At 36.5% G+C, this 17,918-nt stretch overlaps 1 protein-coding gene across 2 annotated transcripts in view; it reads right to left on the bottom strand.

Annotated features, from left to right (window-relative positions):
• The window catches only part of LOC139961228 (rho guanine nucleotide exchange factor 3-like), a 72,015-nt gene extending 54,195 nt beyond the window's left edge, over positions 1-17,820 (bottom strand). Inside the window, exons 1-5 of one of the 2 annotated variants that reach the window (XM_071960291.1) lie at positions 17,410-17,820; positions 15,666-15,762; positions 14,727-14,828; positions 5,989-6,084; positions 3,712-3,765 (exon numbers count right to left, since the gene is read on the bottom strand). In XM_071960291.1, coding sequence (XP_071816392.1) covers positions 3,712-3,765; positions 5,989-6,084; positions 14,727-14,828; positions 15,666-15,762; positions 17,410-17,756 — 696 coding nt within the window. In that variant the 5' untranslated portion in view covers positions 17,757-17,820. Of the gene's footprint in view, positions 1-3,711; positions 3,766-5,988; positions 6,085-7,002; positions 7,157-14,726; positions 14,829-15,665; positions 15,763-17,409 lie in introns of those variants that run through there. The other variant, XM_071960292.1, reaches the window with a different exon arrangement.
• Positions 17,821-17,918: the final 98 nt, after the last annotated feature.

Here is a 17,918-nt window from a genome sequence, read left to right as displayed (position 1 = left end):
GATTTCCTTGTTAGGAAAGTAGGAAACATCAGCTTCCTTTATTGTAAATGCCAAACTAATCATGCCACACTTTCTGACATTTTCAAAGCTTTGTCAGTAATAATCTGTGGAATTTGAATAATTTTCCCTTTCTTTTTTTGTATATTTTGTTATTTTGGAGGTCAAGTTAGAAACAACTACATGCTACTAAATATCTTTGATTTTAATTTTTATTTTCAATGTTTACTACTTTATGGAGTGCAGTAATTTGTAAAAAAGTTTGCGGTCATTACATTTGGTCTGAAGAATTAAAACTCCTGGTTTCCAGAAAAAGGGAGAGCATGGATGGGATAGGCTTTTTCATTTCAGGTTTAAAACTAATCTCTATGTTACTTCAAGCGTGAAATATACCTATTTTATAAACTGTCAATAATCGCAATAATACAGTATGCCAAAGGAGAGTATGAGATCTCATGGACAGAAGATTCTGACCTTTTGCCAACACTTTGGCATTTAACAATCCAAATCATGTCCAACAGTCTATTTATCGCACCATGAACGAATGATGGTACAGGTTCTGTCAGGAAGTTACTCTTGCGTACTTAACTTAGTTTAGTTTAGAGACTAAAGGATCAGGAAGCCTTACAGTAGCTTATTTGAGACCCTGTCTGTGTTAGGTCGTGGATGAACACCGGATTATTTCAAGCCTTCTCTTTTCGATAAGCGTTCAGAGGATAACGAGGCAGGGGTGTGAATTCGCTCACATTCCTGCTCCCGGGACCGCCATTTAACGTCCCCATCCGACGGACGAGAGTGTATGCCCCAGCATCTGACCACTTTCTCTAATAATGAAGTAGGCAAAGGCACCCCATTCGACATCACTGCAGTGCGGCCATGACGAACAAAGTTGTTTGGAAAACAAGTGAAGAACAGAAACAAACCCCTTTTCCCAAGTTAAAAAACCAGAAATACTCAATCCGCGGAAGACTCCACACACATCACCACTGCACTGCAGCAATTTTTTAATAGGACAAGAGAATCTGGCTCCTGGTGGAATTTTGATCCTGGAAACTAAGGATTGTGAGGCGGACACTCTAACCGCTGAACCAAGCCTTTGCCTTAACAGTATTGAGTGCTTACCTGTCTCCTCACAGCATTAGAATTCTCTGTTTAACAACAGAGGGAAACAGTGGCAGTTATGCACAACTCTATACAAACCTTTAAATAGTCTACAATAAATCTATCAATTTTTCGGCAAACAAAATCATCTGAGAAAATTGTGCTATTTTGGTTTGAGTCAGTTCTAACAGCCGTGATGAGTTTTGCAAAAGAGCAAATCCACAACCCACAACTCAGTTTATATCAACTGTCCCAGGTAGTTGACATTTTGTGTTAGTTCCGACTGTTTTCTTATTGCTGTTTTTTTGTTGTTGTAAATTTTGTACATATTTCAGGAACTCACTCTAGCAAACGCAGAATCAAAAATAGCTTCAGGTTACCAGTAACTCAGAAGAATCCATATTTTACAATATTTTTGATCCTTTTACCATATTTTGACTCTCCTTAATGCACTTAAAATGGAAAATTACAACCGTTCCTACATTTTGACGCGCTTCACTGATCAGCAGTCTGCTAGAATACATTTAAGGCATCAAACTAAAGCAGGGCCCCCAATTTTTTGTTTATTCTGTCGCCTTCAAAGATGACGTTAAAATTTCCCGAGTAACTTCCAACAGATTACGTCAAATTTCAACCGCATGCTATGATGTCACTTGTTTGTGAGGGCTAGTGGAGGTGCGAGGCCATTAAATATATTTATTGCTAGATATAACTGCAGGGCAGCAGTAAGGTGAACTAGTGGGATATTTATAGCTTCCTACACCCTTTGACTTTTTAATCCGTAATGAGTTTATCGGCAAAAGGAACAAACAATTCCTAGTAATTTTTATTGACTTACGGAGAATAAAACTGGAGGAAGGAGAGTAAGATAGCAGTAAGTAGTTAGAATTTTAGTAGTTTAAAAGTTTAATAATAGTTGTTGTTTTATTTCGGGTGGGAATTGTTTGTTGTCAAAAGTAAGATTCCTTCAAACTGACAACGAGGAATCATGTTTTCCATATAATCCGCTCACATTACTGAAGAATAAATCAAGAGGCCAATAGAAGCACTCCAGCTATTTCTGACATTGAAAAGCATCTATGTACCATAAACAAGGTAGTGTGAATACAAATTCGACAATAAATGTCATTCAAACAAACTTGCATGACAAAATCAATATTTTATTTTGTTAACAGCCAAGGTGTCCCCCCCCCCACCCTCACTTATTACTCCTCCTACAAAACAGTAACTAGAGCACCAATGGTGCAGAAGCTCATACCTTTTCGAGCCTAAAAATGTAGGGCCCACAAAACTATATGGCACACCAAATTTCAGGTCATTTTTCAGATTCCACCAATTTTGGGCCCATGAGGGATAACCCCCCCCCCCTCCGTTAGCAGAATCCTGGCCACACCACTGGCTATAATTCCTATTTTCCCCCTTTAAATCCTATTTTACCCACTCTCTCAAACAATACCACTGACCTACCCTATTAAACTGTCTCCCCTCTACCAATTTTGGCTGGCTGCCTACATACCTCAGGCTCAAAGACTTCTAAGAATCGGCAAGTGCTGATTGGCTATAGGGCTCTCATGCTTACAGTTCAACAGTTAATAACAACTCCCAATACTGCTTTAATTCCACTAACAGCCTCTGCAGAGCTTAACCACAAATGTAAACAAACACTGCAGAGACTGGGAGAAAAATTAAAGGAGCTTTGGAAAAAGGTGAAGGCTCAGATTTTTTTAAACAATAGGGATTAATTGTAATTAATTAACTTTCGACCAAAAATTATTAGGCATCACCTGATTCATACACAATCCAACAATCATCAGTTCAACTTTGAATATGATCCATCAAAATCTTGAGGAGATTGAGACATTTGAAAATATTACAAAGAATGACCCTCGATGACCCCCTAAATGACATTTGACCTCAATTCTCCGAACACCCCTCGTAACCCTTATCCCTAGGAACGTTGTGACCAAGTTTCATTATAACTGGCCATACACTGTACGAACGAAAGCAATTTGAAAATATAGGGCCGCGGCCCGGGCCACAAAAGACCCCTAGTTGATCTTTGATCTTAAATTCATGAACACCCTGAAGGTAAAACTTCCATAGTACTATCGTGACAAACCCTCAACATTGTACCGTGGAATCTGTAGGAGAAGAAGCATTTTACGTATTTCCACAAAATGGCCCATTACGGCACACAGGTGACCTTTGACCCCAAAGTTCGGACCATCTCTGATGGCCCTATACCCAACGGTCCTTGTGTCTAAGTTCCATGAAATTCCATCAAACACTGTGCGAGTGGGAGCGGTTTTACCAATTGTTGACGGATAGAGTGATAGAATGATAGAGTGATAGACGCCCCACTGTAACAATAGCTCACACCAGCATGCTGGTATGAGCTAATAATAATTGGGATAATACCTGGGTCATTGCTTATAAATGGCTGTGCCTTGTAACAACGTAAATTGACTTTTGTTTATCGAGATGCAACGTTTACAAGCTGACATTACCCAAACTTGTATAATTTGATACTGGCCCTAACGAATATATTTCGTCAGGAGAATTCAAAGAGGCGCTGGAAATATTATAATAATTATAAGAATTAATATAACTCACCATAGTGAAGCTCTGGATACTCAAGTTATCCTCATTGTAACGGTGTGCTGACCCCTGGTAAGAAGATGAGAAGAGAACAGTGGAATTAAACGAGAGAGAAAGAAAAAACAGAGAGAACGAGAGAACTAACCAGAGAGATGGTTTGAATTGCGACTTTAATACTTTTTACCACACGTATGAAGATTTTTAATATCGGACCCGTTTCAGTACATTTATAGTTTCATTTTCAACGAGATCAATAACTCAAAAACATACTTGTATTATGACCAAATGCCAAAATAATCAAGAGGATTTAGTCAAAGTAGAGCAAGGACTGATGCATATATTTCAATCTCAACTTATAATGCAGGATTCTCTTTCTGACTCTCTCCTTGGCAATTTATTTTTATGCAGAATAGGTTGTGTTTGTTTTTTAATGCTAAATATACCCTCAGTCCTGACTGATATTGTGTAGGTCTGTATAATAGTCTAACTTCCTTTTTGGTGGAGTATTTTATGGTAATGTGAGTAGAATAAGTGTGGCTAATAGCTGGTGAGTGGTGTGGTGTAATAATTTGTTTTGGTTTTCACACCCCAGCAGCACATGATGTTAATGCTAGGATTCCTACAACGGCGATTGTTCCCTAAAATCCTGGCAAGATCTTTCGCAAATGAGATATATCTGGAAAAAGTTATTGGAAGAACAGCATGTACCATTCCTTTCCTAACATTTCAAAATAAAATTCATGTGTTATATAAACAACAATCTTAATTTATTCAGCATCAAAAGTTCAAAACAATCAATTTGGATTTTTGCCATTGGTTAGTAAGCTGCAAAACGTATCTTGAACACAAATATTTTTTCGATAGCCTCGGTGATTTTGACTAGTGTCTGTTGCACGTTGATGCATCTAGACATCAGGCTTATTGCCTTCATTGATTTGTGTATGAACATTGAACAAACAATATGATTTTCTAAGTATCAATCAATTATATTGTCACAGCATTGATGAAACCTCATTTTCATAGGATGGTAGTTGAGCAAGTGATGCAACACAAGTACTTACCTGACTATGAACATAACCCCCCACCAGCCCCCCCCCCCCACAAGTCCCCCCCCCCAATTAATCGATCTTGGAGCTCAGTAGTCATCCAACTTGTTCAATAATGTTACCACTAAGCAGAGATTCAGCGAAGAACTTTAAACCCCAGAAAGTACTAGCATTGTAAATCGGCAAACCCCGAATGAGGATTTCAATAATTTCACTGAGCTTTAATCTCACATCCTATCGAGTATTAATCGGACTCCTTAAACACCAAGCAAACCCTTTCTCTTCTTTGTTAACATATTCATTAACCTGTTTAGATGTCATCAAGCAAAACTGTGACTTCTGAACATGATGTAAGGAAATGACAGGATTCTTGTTGTTCGCAATAATTCCTTTGCTTCAAATGCCAAATGTTCCCCCCGACTTAAAAAGGCTGTATTTAATGAGAGAAGGAGATTTGGGTATTCTCCTGAGAGAGAGAGCGAGAGAGCTCTGTTCAAACAGCAAGTAAATCTCCCACTGAAAGTTGAAACAATCAAACCGTTTCCTTCTTGGTTTTGTAAGAGACAATTCACAATAAACGACAACAACAGTCAAGACATTAACCCATTCATTAACCTATTCATTAACCTATTCATTAACCTATTTAAAACGTTCTGATTCCAGGCATTTCAGGTTTCAGCGTGCCAATGTAAACAAATCTTGTTTCAAAATGCCACCGTATATACACTCATGTTGACTTTTATAGTAATCTAAGATTCCCCGAATTTGAAAAGTGACTTTTCATAATTGCGATACATTTGAGTGGATCACATCGGCTAGTCCGGTCGGCATCGGTCTCTGTGGAACTCATTTCTCGCCGGTCTGTACCATGATACAGAAAACATGTAATGCCAAAAGTTCAGCTCTTATGATTTTTAGTAATCGAGCTGTCGACGTACTAAGTAACAATCACAATTTTGTGTTGTAAAAATCAGGGTGGAGGAGAAGGAAGTCTGGGCGAACCAGAAGTTAGATCAACAGGGAAGCGACGCTCAAATGTCAACAAGTTTTCTGAGCTACGTAGGTAGATGGCAGGAGGTCAACTAAAGACAAAGAAATCATGCCTCCATTGATTGGATGTATTTTCCCTACTTTTGCCAGAGTTATAGATTATGGGAACAATTCACTAGTAGTGGTAAATAGGAATGCATCTAGGTGAGTGGTAAGCAAGGAATGCTTTGAAGAGTGGGTGGGAGAATCTTCTTACCGCAATAGTCCTGTATCCCGTCAATGTTACATTGGCACCATCCACATCATCCTCATCATCATCTTCATCATTCTCATCATCCTCCTTCCATCGCTTCTGCAGAAAAATGATGAGAAATTTAATGGCTAGCCCATCTTCAAAACCAAATGGGGGGTAAAAAGGGTTATTTCATCATATCCTATAACCACTTGCAAGGTCTACCGAATTACTAAAAGATGGGTTATCTTTTCAGGATTTTCCCTGAAAGAGTACAAGGGAAATGTTTATGAGTCAACAGGGGTTTTAAGAATATGATATCTTGAAAGTTAAGGTGGTAAGGGTTGAGGGGAAGGGGATATAACGTAAACAAGAACAAAGCAAAGGGAATTATCCTCTGCCTTTTTTTCTTCAAAAAATTGATCAAAATATTTGAAAATATTGAAGCTTCTTATACCAACTACGACAAAACCCACTCTCTCTCTTTTTTCTTTCTTTTTAATTTTAAGCTTATTATGCGATTTGTAAATATTAGTGGAATGGGTTGCTTGCTTCCTGATCTTATACCGGTAGGCTTTAATTACAAGTCTAGTCTCTGGAAAGTAATCTTCTTAATTGTCTATGTGATTATTATTTCTTATTTATGACCTATTTTAAACAATCTATCATATCCATATATATGTATATATTTCAGAAAAGCTCTAAAGACAGTTCCCTTTTATAAGGCCTTTAAGTAATCCTATTTTTTGCTGATTTCTGTCTTGTTGCTGTTTTTGTTCATTTGTATGTTTGATTTTTTTCTTTTTAAAGCGCCATAGAATATTGTTTTAGTTATGGTGCTATATAACTACTTTTCAGTTACTAAAAACTAAAATCAAAGACCCTAGAATGTATATCTACGACGTTTCAGAAGTTAAGATTGAAACTTATCTTAGCCCAAAAATTAACTTTGACAAGCCATATGGTAAACAGTTTTGTACTTCGTACTTTATCTATTAAAGTTTCATATTTTAACTAAAAATAAAGACTACAGATTACCTCTTCAACTTCTTCCAAGCTAGGATCAGATCCAGCCCACATTGAAGAACAATATTCTTTATTTCTTTTTTGTCTGTCCTCATTTGATTTTAGGCCTACAATGGCAGATATTTACATTAAGAGCTGTGCCAACGATATTTCCACATGTAATCCTGCGATTACAGACTAATCCGAAACTGAATGTTTATCACCTCTACAAATCATAATGTCATTTCATAACAACTTCCACATTAGTTATTCAGTCGTATGTGTATTTGTACATATATCAAAGGGCAGAGGCATACACTGCCATAAAGAATATTTAGTATGTAAACTAAACACTGTATCCGACACAAAAGTATATACAGTATGTACAGTGTTCTCGTTATCGGATTAATTACCTTGTTAGTTGTTAATTGACCAAAGTACAGTTTCCAGTCTACCAGACAGTATTGACATTAACTGTTACATGTACATTAAAGCCAATAGGATTTGAAGTATAATGGTGTGTGCACTGTTTTACATGTTTGCAATAAATATGCGAGACAGCTCCTGTGCTGTCATCATATAGCTGACAATTGTGAATTATTTCAACTGATCAGAACCGTGAATTATTTCAACTGATCAGGTGAAAGTAAATGTTCGTACACATAAAGTCTTGACAAGTCCAGAACTCCAGATGTACTATTTCAATGATTTAAATTACTGAATTTCATAATTTAAGCTTTTTCCTTGTAAAAATAGCTGATCATCATCCACAAAAACAAAGAGTTTCAGAGAAGTGATGATTACCAATAGATGAGCCATGGTATGTTAAAGTTAGATTTACAGTGTATTTTAAGGTGCTATGGGTGTGGGGAAAGGCTTGGTCAACAAGAAATTGGTGTAAGATACAATGACAATGCATCAACATGCCATAATAACCACCAAGGTATCGTGACTGCAATGATGTCACAGGAGTTCTTTGTTTCTTTACCTGCACCACAACATCCTCTTCCTTATATTATGGTGGCAAACCAACAGCAATGCAAAGTTTTTAATGGTTGTCCGGTCATCCATGAAAAACGAATTTCTGTTCAAATGACCAAAATCAGTTTGGTGGTCATCCGGCAGAAGACTAGTTGTTTAAATCAAATTCATATTGCATTGTAACTAAATAACCAAAAAATAGGTAATATGATGAATTGGTATCACCCACCATCATTTTGGAGACACTGAAATTAAACAAAAAGTAGTGGTATGCCACATATGATCCATCCAAAGGTGAGTTTTACTGGCCAAAAGAGCTGGTATTCTATTCACTAAACCTACACAAGACTCCTACAGTGTACACATTGGCCATTTCTTTGTTATTTACCTAATTTTGATGACAACCAAACAATATTAGTTAACTTAAAAATGTTCAACTTTTAAAAAGTATTTAAAGCAATTTCTGTCATTTATCGTGGCCTAATCATGTGATTAACAGTCTCATATTATCATGTTTGAAATCTAATGTCATATAGTGTGCTAGAGATTCAGGACTGTTACCACAATGACATCACAGAGATAATATTACTTGGCAATTCTTAAGGTTGTTCCTTAAAACAGGCAAATATTGTGTTTGGCGGTGGTACTGCTTAGTGCCTACTGTTCACCATGAAGATTTGAAAAGCTAACAGGAATACTATACAGAGACTACACTTCCTAGTGGCACAATCCCACAAAAGGATATTTCACAATTTATAAGAATCATCCTTTGTAAACAAACAGGAACAACACCTCATTATTACACTGGTACAAAAGCACTGATAGAAGTAGATATAATGGGGCCTTCATTTCAACAAACTGTAAGAGTATTTTTTTCTCTCTCTATGGACAACATTCTAGCCTCTATTGGTCTTATTGCATGAAGAGTCAATCAAACAGTACAGAAGTGAGGGCAGTATTAAACTATGAATTTGTAGGCATATATATATCTCCTTTCGTTCTTTCTGGCATGCTCATTGTTACATCAGACAAGTAGATGTTTGATCATCTCTTGTGTAAATAAAGGAATTAATAAGTAATTAACATTAATCTTCACACTTACGAAGCTTATGAACCTTTTTTATCAGAATATAATGAAATCAGCCCTGCTCTTTGTTTGCTAAAACTGCTGCAAATCTTTGCATTTTATGTAACAGTTTGGACCACTTTGCAGTACATTGTGCAAGGTGATATCTTTTTTGAAATGCCTAACACCTCATATGATATGTGTATAGTTTGCTATCAAACTTGAAAACAAAACTTGGTGTCCAGTTTCTCTTCTGAATCCTAAATAGTCTACTAATCCAAAATGCACTTCTAAGAGCTCCCTTGACAACAGGTGAATAATGTGATGATGTACTGAATCTATAACAGGTAGATGTGTTATGGTTTAAATGGGCAATATTACAATCAAACAGGATGTTTTGATAACATCGCCATGGCCAGAAATATCACCTCAGGCATTTATTATTATGATGCTAGAGTCACATCCTGCAGTGCATGTTCTAAGCCTATACACTATACTGCATAATTCTAATCCAAACATACATGCTACCTGCTACAGTTATCTTGTAGCATTTTGCTGTTAAAATTTCGAGCAGGTGTATTATCTATGATAAGCGCCTTGATTAAAATTATATACATGAATTATCTTTCTTTGTGTTATAAATTGTGTTTTTCTTTTTAAGTAAAAAAAAAAACTGCTATCAAAATACCAATTTATATCGCCCCTGGTTACTTGAGTTATGTAAGTTGTTAGGAGGGCAAAGATCAATATTTTTTGTTACCATAGCAACAAAGACACTGAGGTCTTTGCCTGGCTCCTAATGCCATGTAACAGCTATTTGACTAAACCTACAACATAGTTAAAGCTTTGTTTAGAGGGCAATGAAAATTACCATATTATGGACATATCTACATATTTCCTAATGTGCTCATTATTCTTAACAGTAAATATTTTTTAAATCATCAATAACTTTCTGATGGGATGAGAACATATATATATACAAAGAAAGTATTTTAAAAAAACAGGAAGAATGCTGCTTTCTGTCAAATTCTAACAAATTTTACAGATTTTGTTGGGTATTGACAGCCAATTTAGAAGTCATGAGATCAGTTCCTCATCATTATTGTTGTATGGTTGACAAAATCTGAAAAATCTGATCCAGCAATCCTCTCCAGCACGGACAATGAGCCCCCCCCCCCCGGGCTCAAACTCAATTTTAGATTTTGTAGAAGCATACACTTACGTGTACACATTTCAGGAGCCCAGATTCGGTACTCTAAAGGCAACCATATCTAGCCAGCAACACAGATACTTGTTACACTAGTAGGGGAATTTTTATTTGTGTGCATCCTGTTTTGCAAGATTCTTGGCTGTACCTATTATAATAGAACTCAGCTATAATGTTTGGTTAGATCTTTACCAAAGATCATAAACAGATACTCTTCAGTTATGATAAGCAGGCATTTACGGGGCAGGGATCAAAATTCCAACAGATCTACAGCTACAAGAGGATATTGTAACAGGTGTATCCACAGGGTTCAATATAAAGCTATAAGAGGATATTGCAACAGGTGTATCCACAGGGTTCAATATAAAGCAATAAGAGGATATTGTAACAGGTGTATCCACAGGGTTCAATATAAAGCAATAAGAGGATATTGTAACAGGTGTATCCACAGGGTTCAATATAAAGCTATATAAGAGGATATCCCAACAGATCTAAAGTATCCACAGGGCTAAATATAAAGCTATAAGAGGATATCCCAACATATGTATCCACAGGGTTCAATATGAAGCTGTTAGAGGAATGGATATTCCAACAGATCTAAAGTATCCATAGGAGAAAATATAAAGCTATAGGAGGATATTCCAACAAATCTGATTATCTACAAGGTTCAATATAAATCTACAAGAATAACAATATTACATAAAATACAAATTAGGAACACACACCAACCGTTTAATCAGATTTAGATTAGTAAATTTATAAATTTGAACATTTAAGCTATATATAACTTAATGGATGATTAAGATAACACTGGTAACAGCTTAGTCTGTGAGGTTTACAACCTCCCCCTCCCCCAATGAACCCTCCCCCCCTTCAATTAACAAAACCCTGTGTGTAAACTGGACTTACAATACCTCATACAGCTGCTAATACAGGAGTACAGTATGACATGTTTGCCTTGTGATTTGTTGTTATTATAAATATGACCTTTGATCATTTCTAGGGTTCATGAAATTAGTCACCACTTTATGAATAAGGTAGATATAAACCTACTGTGGAAATATATATATGTACATACATGGGTTATATGGAAGCTGTATACAAGCAAGTTACTATTACACAGAGACTACTGGTATGGAGAAGCTACTGGTCTACTTTTGGTGTCAAACTTTGGCATCTTTCGATGAATCTGGTAAAATGACTCACAGCTTTATGAAACAACATGAATGTACCTAGAAATTTCTGACAAGATATATGATACATGAGGTGTATGACGGCTGTGTACAACCTTTGTATTACACAGAGTAAGCTACCCGTCTACTTTTGGTGTCAAAGAAAGACTATCTTTCGATGACTCTGGTAAATTTACTCACAACTTTATGATTATCATGAATGAAACAACAAACTACAGGGAGGCTGTATACAACCAAGAGTTGTAATGTATTACAACATATAGTAATTACAACATACAGTAGGCTAGGGGTTAGGGGGTTAGTATACCTGGATAGGGGTGCTGGTTTAATTCTGCAGTCAAAGAAGGGCACAAACTGATGAACATATTCTACCCACTTGATGAACATATTCTACCGTCCACTATCCTCAAGTTTCTCCATCACATAGAATTAATATTATTGTGTCATGCTGGCTTCTGGTCAAGTTAACCCTAAAGGCCCGGTCACACTGCAGCGATATTTTATCGGAATACGGTCCGATTTTTCCGATTTTAGGCCGAAGAGTGAGGTTTGTAGTAGTGAATTTAATGAATGCAGTGGAATATTCGAATACCTACTTCAAATCTGAGGGGTTCTAAAACTGACTACATTCTGAAGTGACGTCACATCGAAAAACGATAAAAATCGGAAGAGAAATCGGATAGCTATCCGATAAAAGGAAACGGAGTCAATATCAAAAGTTAGGAGAGGGCTTTTCCACATCGGAATGGCTCAACAGATAGCAAATCAGGTCCTTATCACTGTGGCTAGAAGACCCGAACGAAAAACAGGCTGTTTCGATTCCTCCGGGAAAATCGGATAGTATTCCGATAAAAAATCGGTATAGTGTGACCGGGCCTTTATCTTATGTGTTGCATCTTAGTTTAACCCTTTGACCTTTTGCTTACATGTAACCAGTGTGAAATATCTACTAGACTATAGCTTTCCCTTCCTGTGTATGGTATAACAATATAGACATCTAGACTGTAAGAGCATACTCAGCACAATTGATGTTTTATACCCTGGATGGGATCAAAGCTTTACTCTCCTGCATTTATTTTGATGTGCCTGTCATGCTATATCCAACTAAAGCTATACAGTCGACAGCTCGACATCACCTCCATTTTGCGGTGCTGTTACTTATACCTACAGCCAACTAGATATGTGTAACAGCACGTCAAATCCTTCAGCCGGTGTTTCAAATAGTCTTGATGTAACTGATACTACAAGTTAGGGTATGATTTCGTACAAAAAGGGTTTGGAGCAAATTTGAGGTTGATAAAATTTCATTTTGAAATCGTGAGGGGAGTGCTTAGTAAGAACCTGTAATCTACAAACACTACAATTACATCTGTTACATTTATTTAGCATTTTGCTTGGCCATCATTCTGCTATGCTAAACCAGATAAGATATTCCCTGGTCGATGGTAGGTCGCGGTGCCATTCAAGATTGCTGTACACTTTCAATACAATTTCATACAGAGAGAGAGAGCCTAGCCTAAATATCAAGGCAGGTGACACAATGGTCATTTTTGCTGGCTCTTGCATTTATAAGCTTTATAACAAGTCCAACTGCATCGCTACATCGCATTACCTGATGATAACATACGTCTGCATTCATAGATTATTAGGAGTCTGTAAGCTTTGTGAATTACTGCAGCAATCATTCAGCAGTACAAACTACATTGAAGGGTCAATGGTAAACAGTTATCCTAGCTCAAGTGTGCTCTCTACTAAATAGTAAAATCATTTAAAACTTTCAGTCATGATTTTCACTTTCAACGAAACACTTCCTTAGTGTCACTCTTGTCATCATCTGAACGTTGGAGAGGTTTTCATTATCGAAATGAAACAAACAAAAGGAAACTTTTCATACATTAACTGTAGATTAGGGTGACTGACTGAGTTTAAATTGAAACAACATTCTTTGATATGGAAACCCATCTATAGAGCAACAAACTCTGAATAAAAAGTCCTTCTGACAATAGGCTTAAAACATCAATGTGATAGGTACTGCAATACTGTACAGTACTTGAAATTTCACAATTTTTGTGTTTCTATTTCTGAAAAATTTGTCATTTTCGACACATCCATCAAAAGGATTCTAATGGAAAAGAACAAGGAAATATCTTATTAGAATGGGATTCGAACCAGAAAAAAATTAAAAAATTCACTTCGGATGTGTACCCTGCTGCCTGCTTTCTGGGTTGTATCGAATCAAAACTATACAGTGTGATCTCTCGTAACACAGTATTCGAGGAACTATAACTTCTGACTGGCGCCCCCAACGATACAATCAGGGAAATAATTTATTGTTCCGATTTTGTGTAACAGTATTGAAGGCTCAGAATTTTGTCTCATAAAATACTATGGACTATGTGTATTTCTGTATATACATATATAGTTTGCATAGCAATTTGCAATACGTTACTAGATCAATTATTCCCTGGAAATGGCCATGTAGGGGTTTGAACTATCTAGCTATCTATCTATCTAGCTAATGGCTAGATAGCTCAATTGGTAGAGCACTGGGTTTTTAGCCCTAAAGACACTGGTTGGACTCCCATTTCTAGCCAAAAAGTTCTAGACTTTTCCATTGTTAATAATTTCCCAGTTAACTTTCTGTTGTTTATTTATTTAAAAAGAATTTATGTCACGTTTTGTTTGCCAAATCTGATGACATTGATAACTGCAGAAATTAAAGGAATATGTGCAGAGCTTGTAATATTCAACAACATGAAGGACAAAACTTAGCATTACCCAAAAAAAAAATTCTGCCAAAAATTCTTAACAGCAATCTAGATAAAACTTGCTAAATTTGTTCTCTTAGGCCTTTGATCAATATTGCCAAGCCCATTCTCCAAAACTATCATTCTGTTTGACTGATCTGACTGAGAAAAGAAGGTTTACAAATACAAAGTGTAACATCTGATCACTATTCTTCCTCAAGAAAGGATTCTCTGTACTGCAGATGTAAACCATACATTTGGTTTGAACAGTTAAACCTCTGAAGACTCTGAAGACCAAATGCTTTGTTAACACATGAGCACCGGTTTCCAATAAAACTTTGCATTAGGCTTCTCACTAATTCCTTCCTTCTCTTCCCAATATTAAGAGTTAATAGTAGCTTGAAAGTGTTGGTACCAGCTAGCATTAGATGCAGACAAAATACCAAACTTGCAAGACGACTTTCAGAGTACTGAGAAACAAATGGAAGTAACATTGATAATTGCACCATGACATCCATTTCACTGATGTCAAAGTTGTTTTTTTTTTTCATTTTCATTCTTACCAGCGAGCCGCTGCTGTTACTCCCCGATAATCCCGGAAGATCGACTTCATCCAACTCAAAATCGAAGCATTCATCCTTAGCCTTCCTCTTACGAGAGTGTCTCTGCAGTTAGGTTAGAATTAAGAGAAACGCTAGCATGATGTGACTAAAGTGTGTATCCTCCATATATGATACCTTTACTGCATTAAGATCCCACCTACTCAGCTAATGATATGCTATATACCAAAGCCATACTGTTATCATCATGGTCTCAAACTTTGGAAAAAAACATGACATAACTGTGTTGAACAGCTTTGAGGGGTTGCAAGGTTATCGAAGTAAAAACATGACATTTACTGTATTGAAAAGCTTTGAGAGGTTGCAAGGTTATCGAAGTAAAAACATGACATTACTGTATTTAACAGCTTTGAGAGGTTGACAGGTTATCGATGGAAACCCATGACATTACTGTATTGAACAGCTTTGAAAGGTTGCTAGGTTATCGAAGGAAAACAAAAATCCTTGCAAGAAAATGAACTTTGAACCCCATCAATTTCTGATCAACTGAAGAACAACCAGATCGATGGTAGGAAAGTTCTTATAGGTACCGTTAAACATCTTCAGACTTGTCAAAAAGATTGATATTGCCATGCAGACAAACTAAAGAAATAAGGACTACCTTAGCAAAATATTTAGAAGTATAATTTGCTTTTGGACTCATTTGGCTAAAAATCAGTAATTCAAATGACAAGAGTTTACAGTGATATCTAAAACTGAACACCTCTGGACAATATTTACTGGAAGCATTACCTGTGCATTTCCAATGTAAGACCTAAAAATCGTCATTTTAAGTGGCAATATTATTTAAAATGCAATTATTAAAATGAATACTTCATTATTCAAAGAAAGGACAATTCACTCTCACATTTGATATGATCTGATTTAAAAGTTTGATCAAACCTTTTCACTTGTCATTGAGTTGAGGCCGACTTGATTCAACCCACAGGTAGAAACGGAATGAGTTAATGTTGAAAAATCTGCAGGTTTCTGCCTTGAACTGGGAAAAAAATACAACAAGTGAATTCTGTCAAGTGGATGCAATATGATATATATATTCAGGAAAAAAATTGAGACGGGAGGCACAGAATCTTTGAAAAACTCATTTCATGTTATTCTATGTGCTGGCCATCAATATTTTCATAATTAAATACAATCAATTAATGTCTTTTTCTAGCTAATGCACATTCAGCATGTACATAAAAACAGGTGACGAGTGAGTGAACAAAGTAGATTTTCCTTTGACGCAATGGTAAACCTCACTTCATAAAAGATGTTTTGCGTTATTTTTACCAGAGATAACTCACAGACCCTGATGAAATCTTTATCAAAAAGTCCACAATTTACATGACAGTGAACAATTCACACCTTTATTGAAGCATAGCCAAAGACTAAAGAAGGTAGAAATCCTGGCCTAGGTCTAACTATGTAATAAGAATGGAGAGCTTAAAACAAGAAATTTTTTGAGCCAAAGACCTATTTCATATATTCCTAAGCTATGAGTTTTAAGTCAAGGCTCCAGTACTTTTTATTTTGTAAATTTCAGTTTACAGATATGTAATGTAACAAAACAGGTATTGCACTTGCAATGTGTTTTCCATCAACACAATAATCTGCAGCATTGTTACGAATGGGAACAGGTCATATATTAAATAAATATCCCTATATTCTTTCTAGAACTTTATTGTTCTTGTTATATTTACATTAAAACAAAGGATAGTGTTTTAACTCATTTAAGATCATCAAAGTGAATTCTGAACACATTCCGCCTGTTTTACGAAAAGACTTACACCTTGGCCTATTAACTTCTAGAGGTACATCTGTATGTGGAATGTGTGTTATGTAATTGTCTATTGTTCTCATGCCTTGTTGTAATGTATATAGAATGTAGTGCTACTGGTACAGTACACCGAGTGTAGCATGTAAAGTAAAATACAAGGCAGTTCAGCTCTGACTCCAGTGGTGTCATGTCTTCTTTGACTGTCTCTCTCCCACCCAGCCTCTACAAACTGTGTCATAATTGGACCCATCATGCAGTATAGGCTAGTTGTACTAGAAGTATAGTAAGTCAACGTACTTGACACCTGTGTGTATAACTATAAGGCTATCCCTAACAGGAATAGATAGGCTATGGGCCTTGATTTGGCCTCAAGTTAGATTAAGTTCTAAGATTGTCTAACTTTTGTAAATGTGATTCATAAGGTTGAATGTACTCCTGTAAGAGTCTATATCTATCCGCTTGAGTGTTCTCCTTCAGGAAAGGTGACAAAAAGCTGTAGGAGAACATCTAATATGTTATCTTTCAAGATCTGTATTTTTGTGGAATGCATGTTGAAACTTGAAGGGAATGAATGGAAGTACATGTGGTACAAAAACTTCAGGCTCTCATACTTCATAGCAAAATATCTGCATGGTCATGATACGGAAAATTGATGGTGCAATGAATGACCAACTTGTCAGCTATCCAGTGATGGGTAACGTTTTGCTAGTGAGAACTTCGATCTAGACTAAATTAGAGGAACACATTACTTGTGTGATTTAGTGTGTAAGTCAATGGGGCTTTTAATAGGCGTATGCTACCATAAATAGGCTTAGCCTAGGCCTATTTAGCCTGGAGTATTCTTCTGGAGAACCCTGGATAGCCTACTTCTTTTTTGATCTCAACTGGGGCTTTTTAAATTGATGATCTCTTGGCGGTTTTCGCTTCACGTTACTCTGGTGGTAGTTTCTCTCTTCTTTCTGCAGTTGGGTTTTCTTAGCACTGCTTGCGAAATCGAAAGGTCTAACGTTACTTGTCTCTCCTAACAAACTTCCTCTTGATATTTTCTTAACACTAGGTTTCACTCGTTTGGTCATGTTTCTTCGTATTCCAAAAGTGCCAAAACGCTGATTGGGATCATCAACTACAGACATCGAAGCTCTCCTCTTGCTTGCAAGACGGGGAGACCGTCGAGGGCTTACGCCTTCTATTTTATCTGAAGAAAACCCCTTCATTTTTATAGAAAATTATTTGGCGCTGGCATCTGATTTGAACTTTGCCTCCGATTGGCAACAATTGCATGTTTACAAATTCAAATTCTAAAAGAGCGATGGCGCCCTTCTTATATTGTTTCCAGAGCCGTGTCTTCATCACAGAAATAAGCTAATATTTGTCTC

The sequence above is a fragment of the Apostichopus japonicus genome, chromosome 20 (assembly GCF_037975245.1).
Source record: "Apostichopus japonicus isolate 1M-3 chromosome 20, ASM3797524v1, whole genome shotgun sequence".
NCBI lineage: Eukaryota > Metazoa > Echinodermata > Holothuroidea > Aspidochirotida > Stichopodidae > Apostichopus > Apostichopus japonicus.
This window is presented reverse-complemented; position numbering and strand designations above follow the sequence as displayed.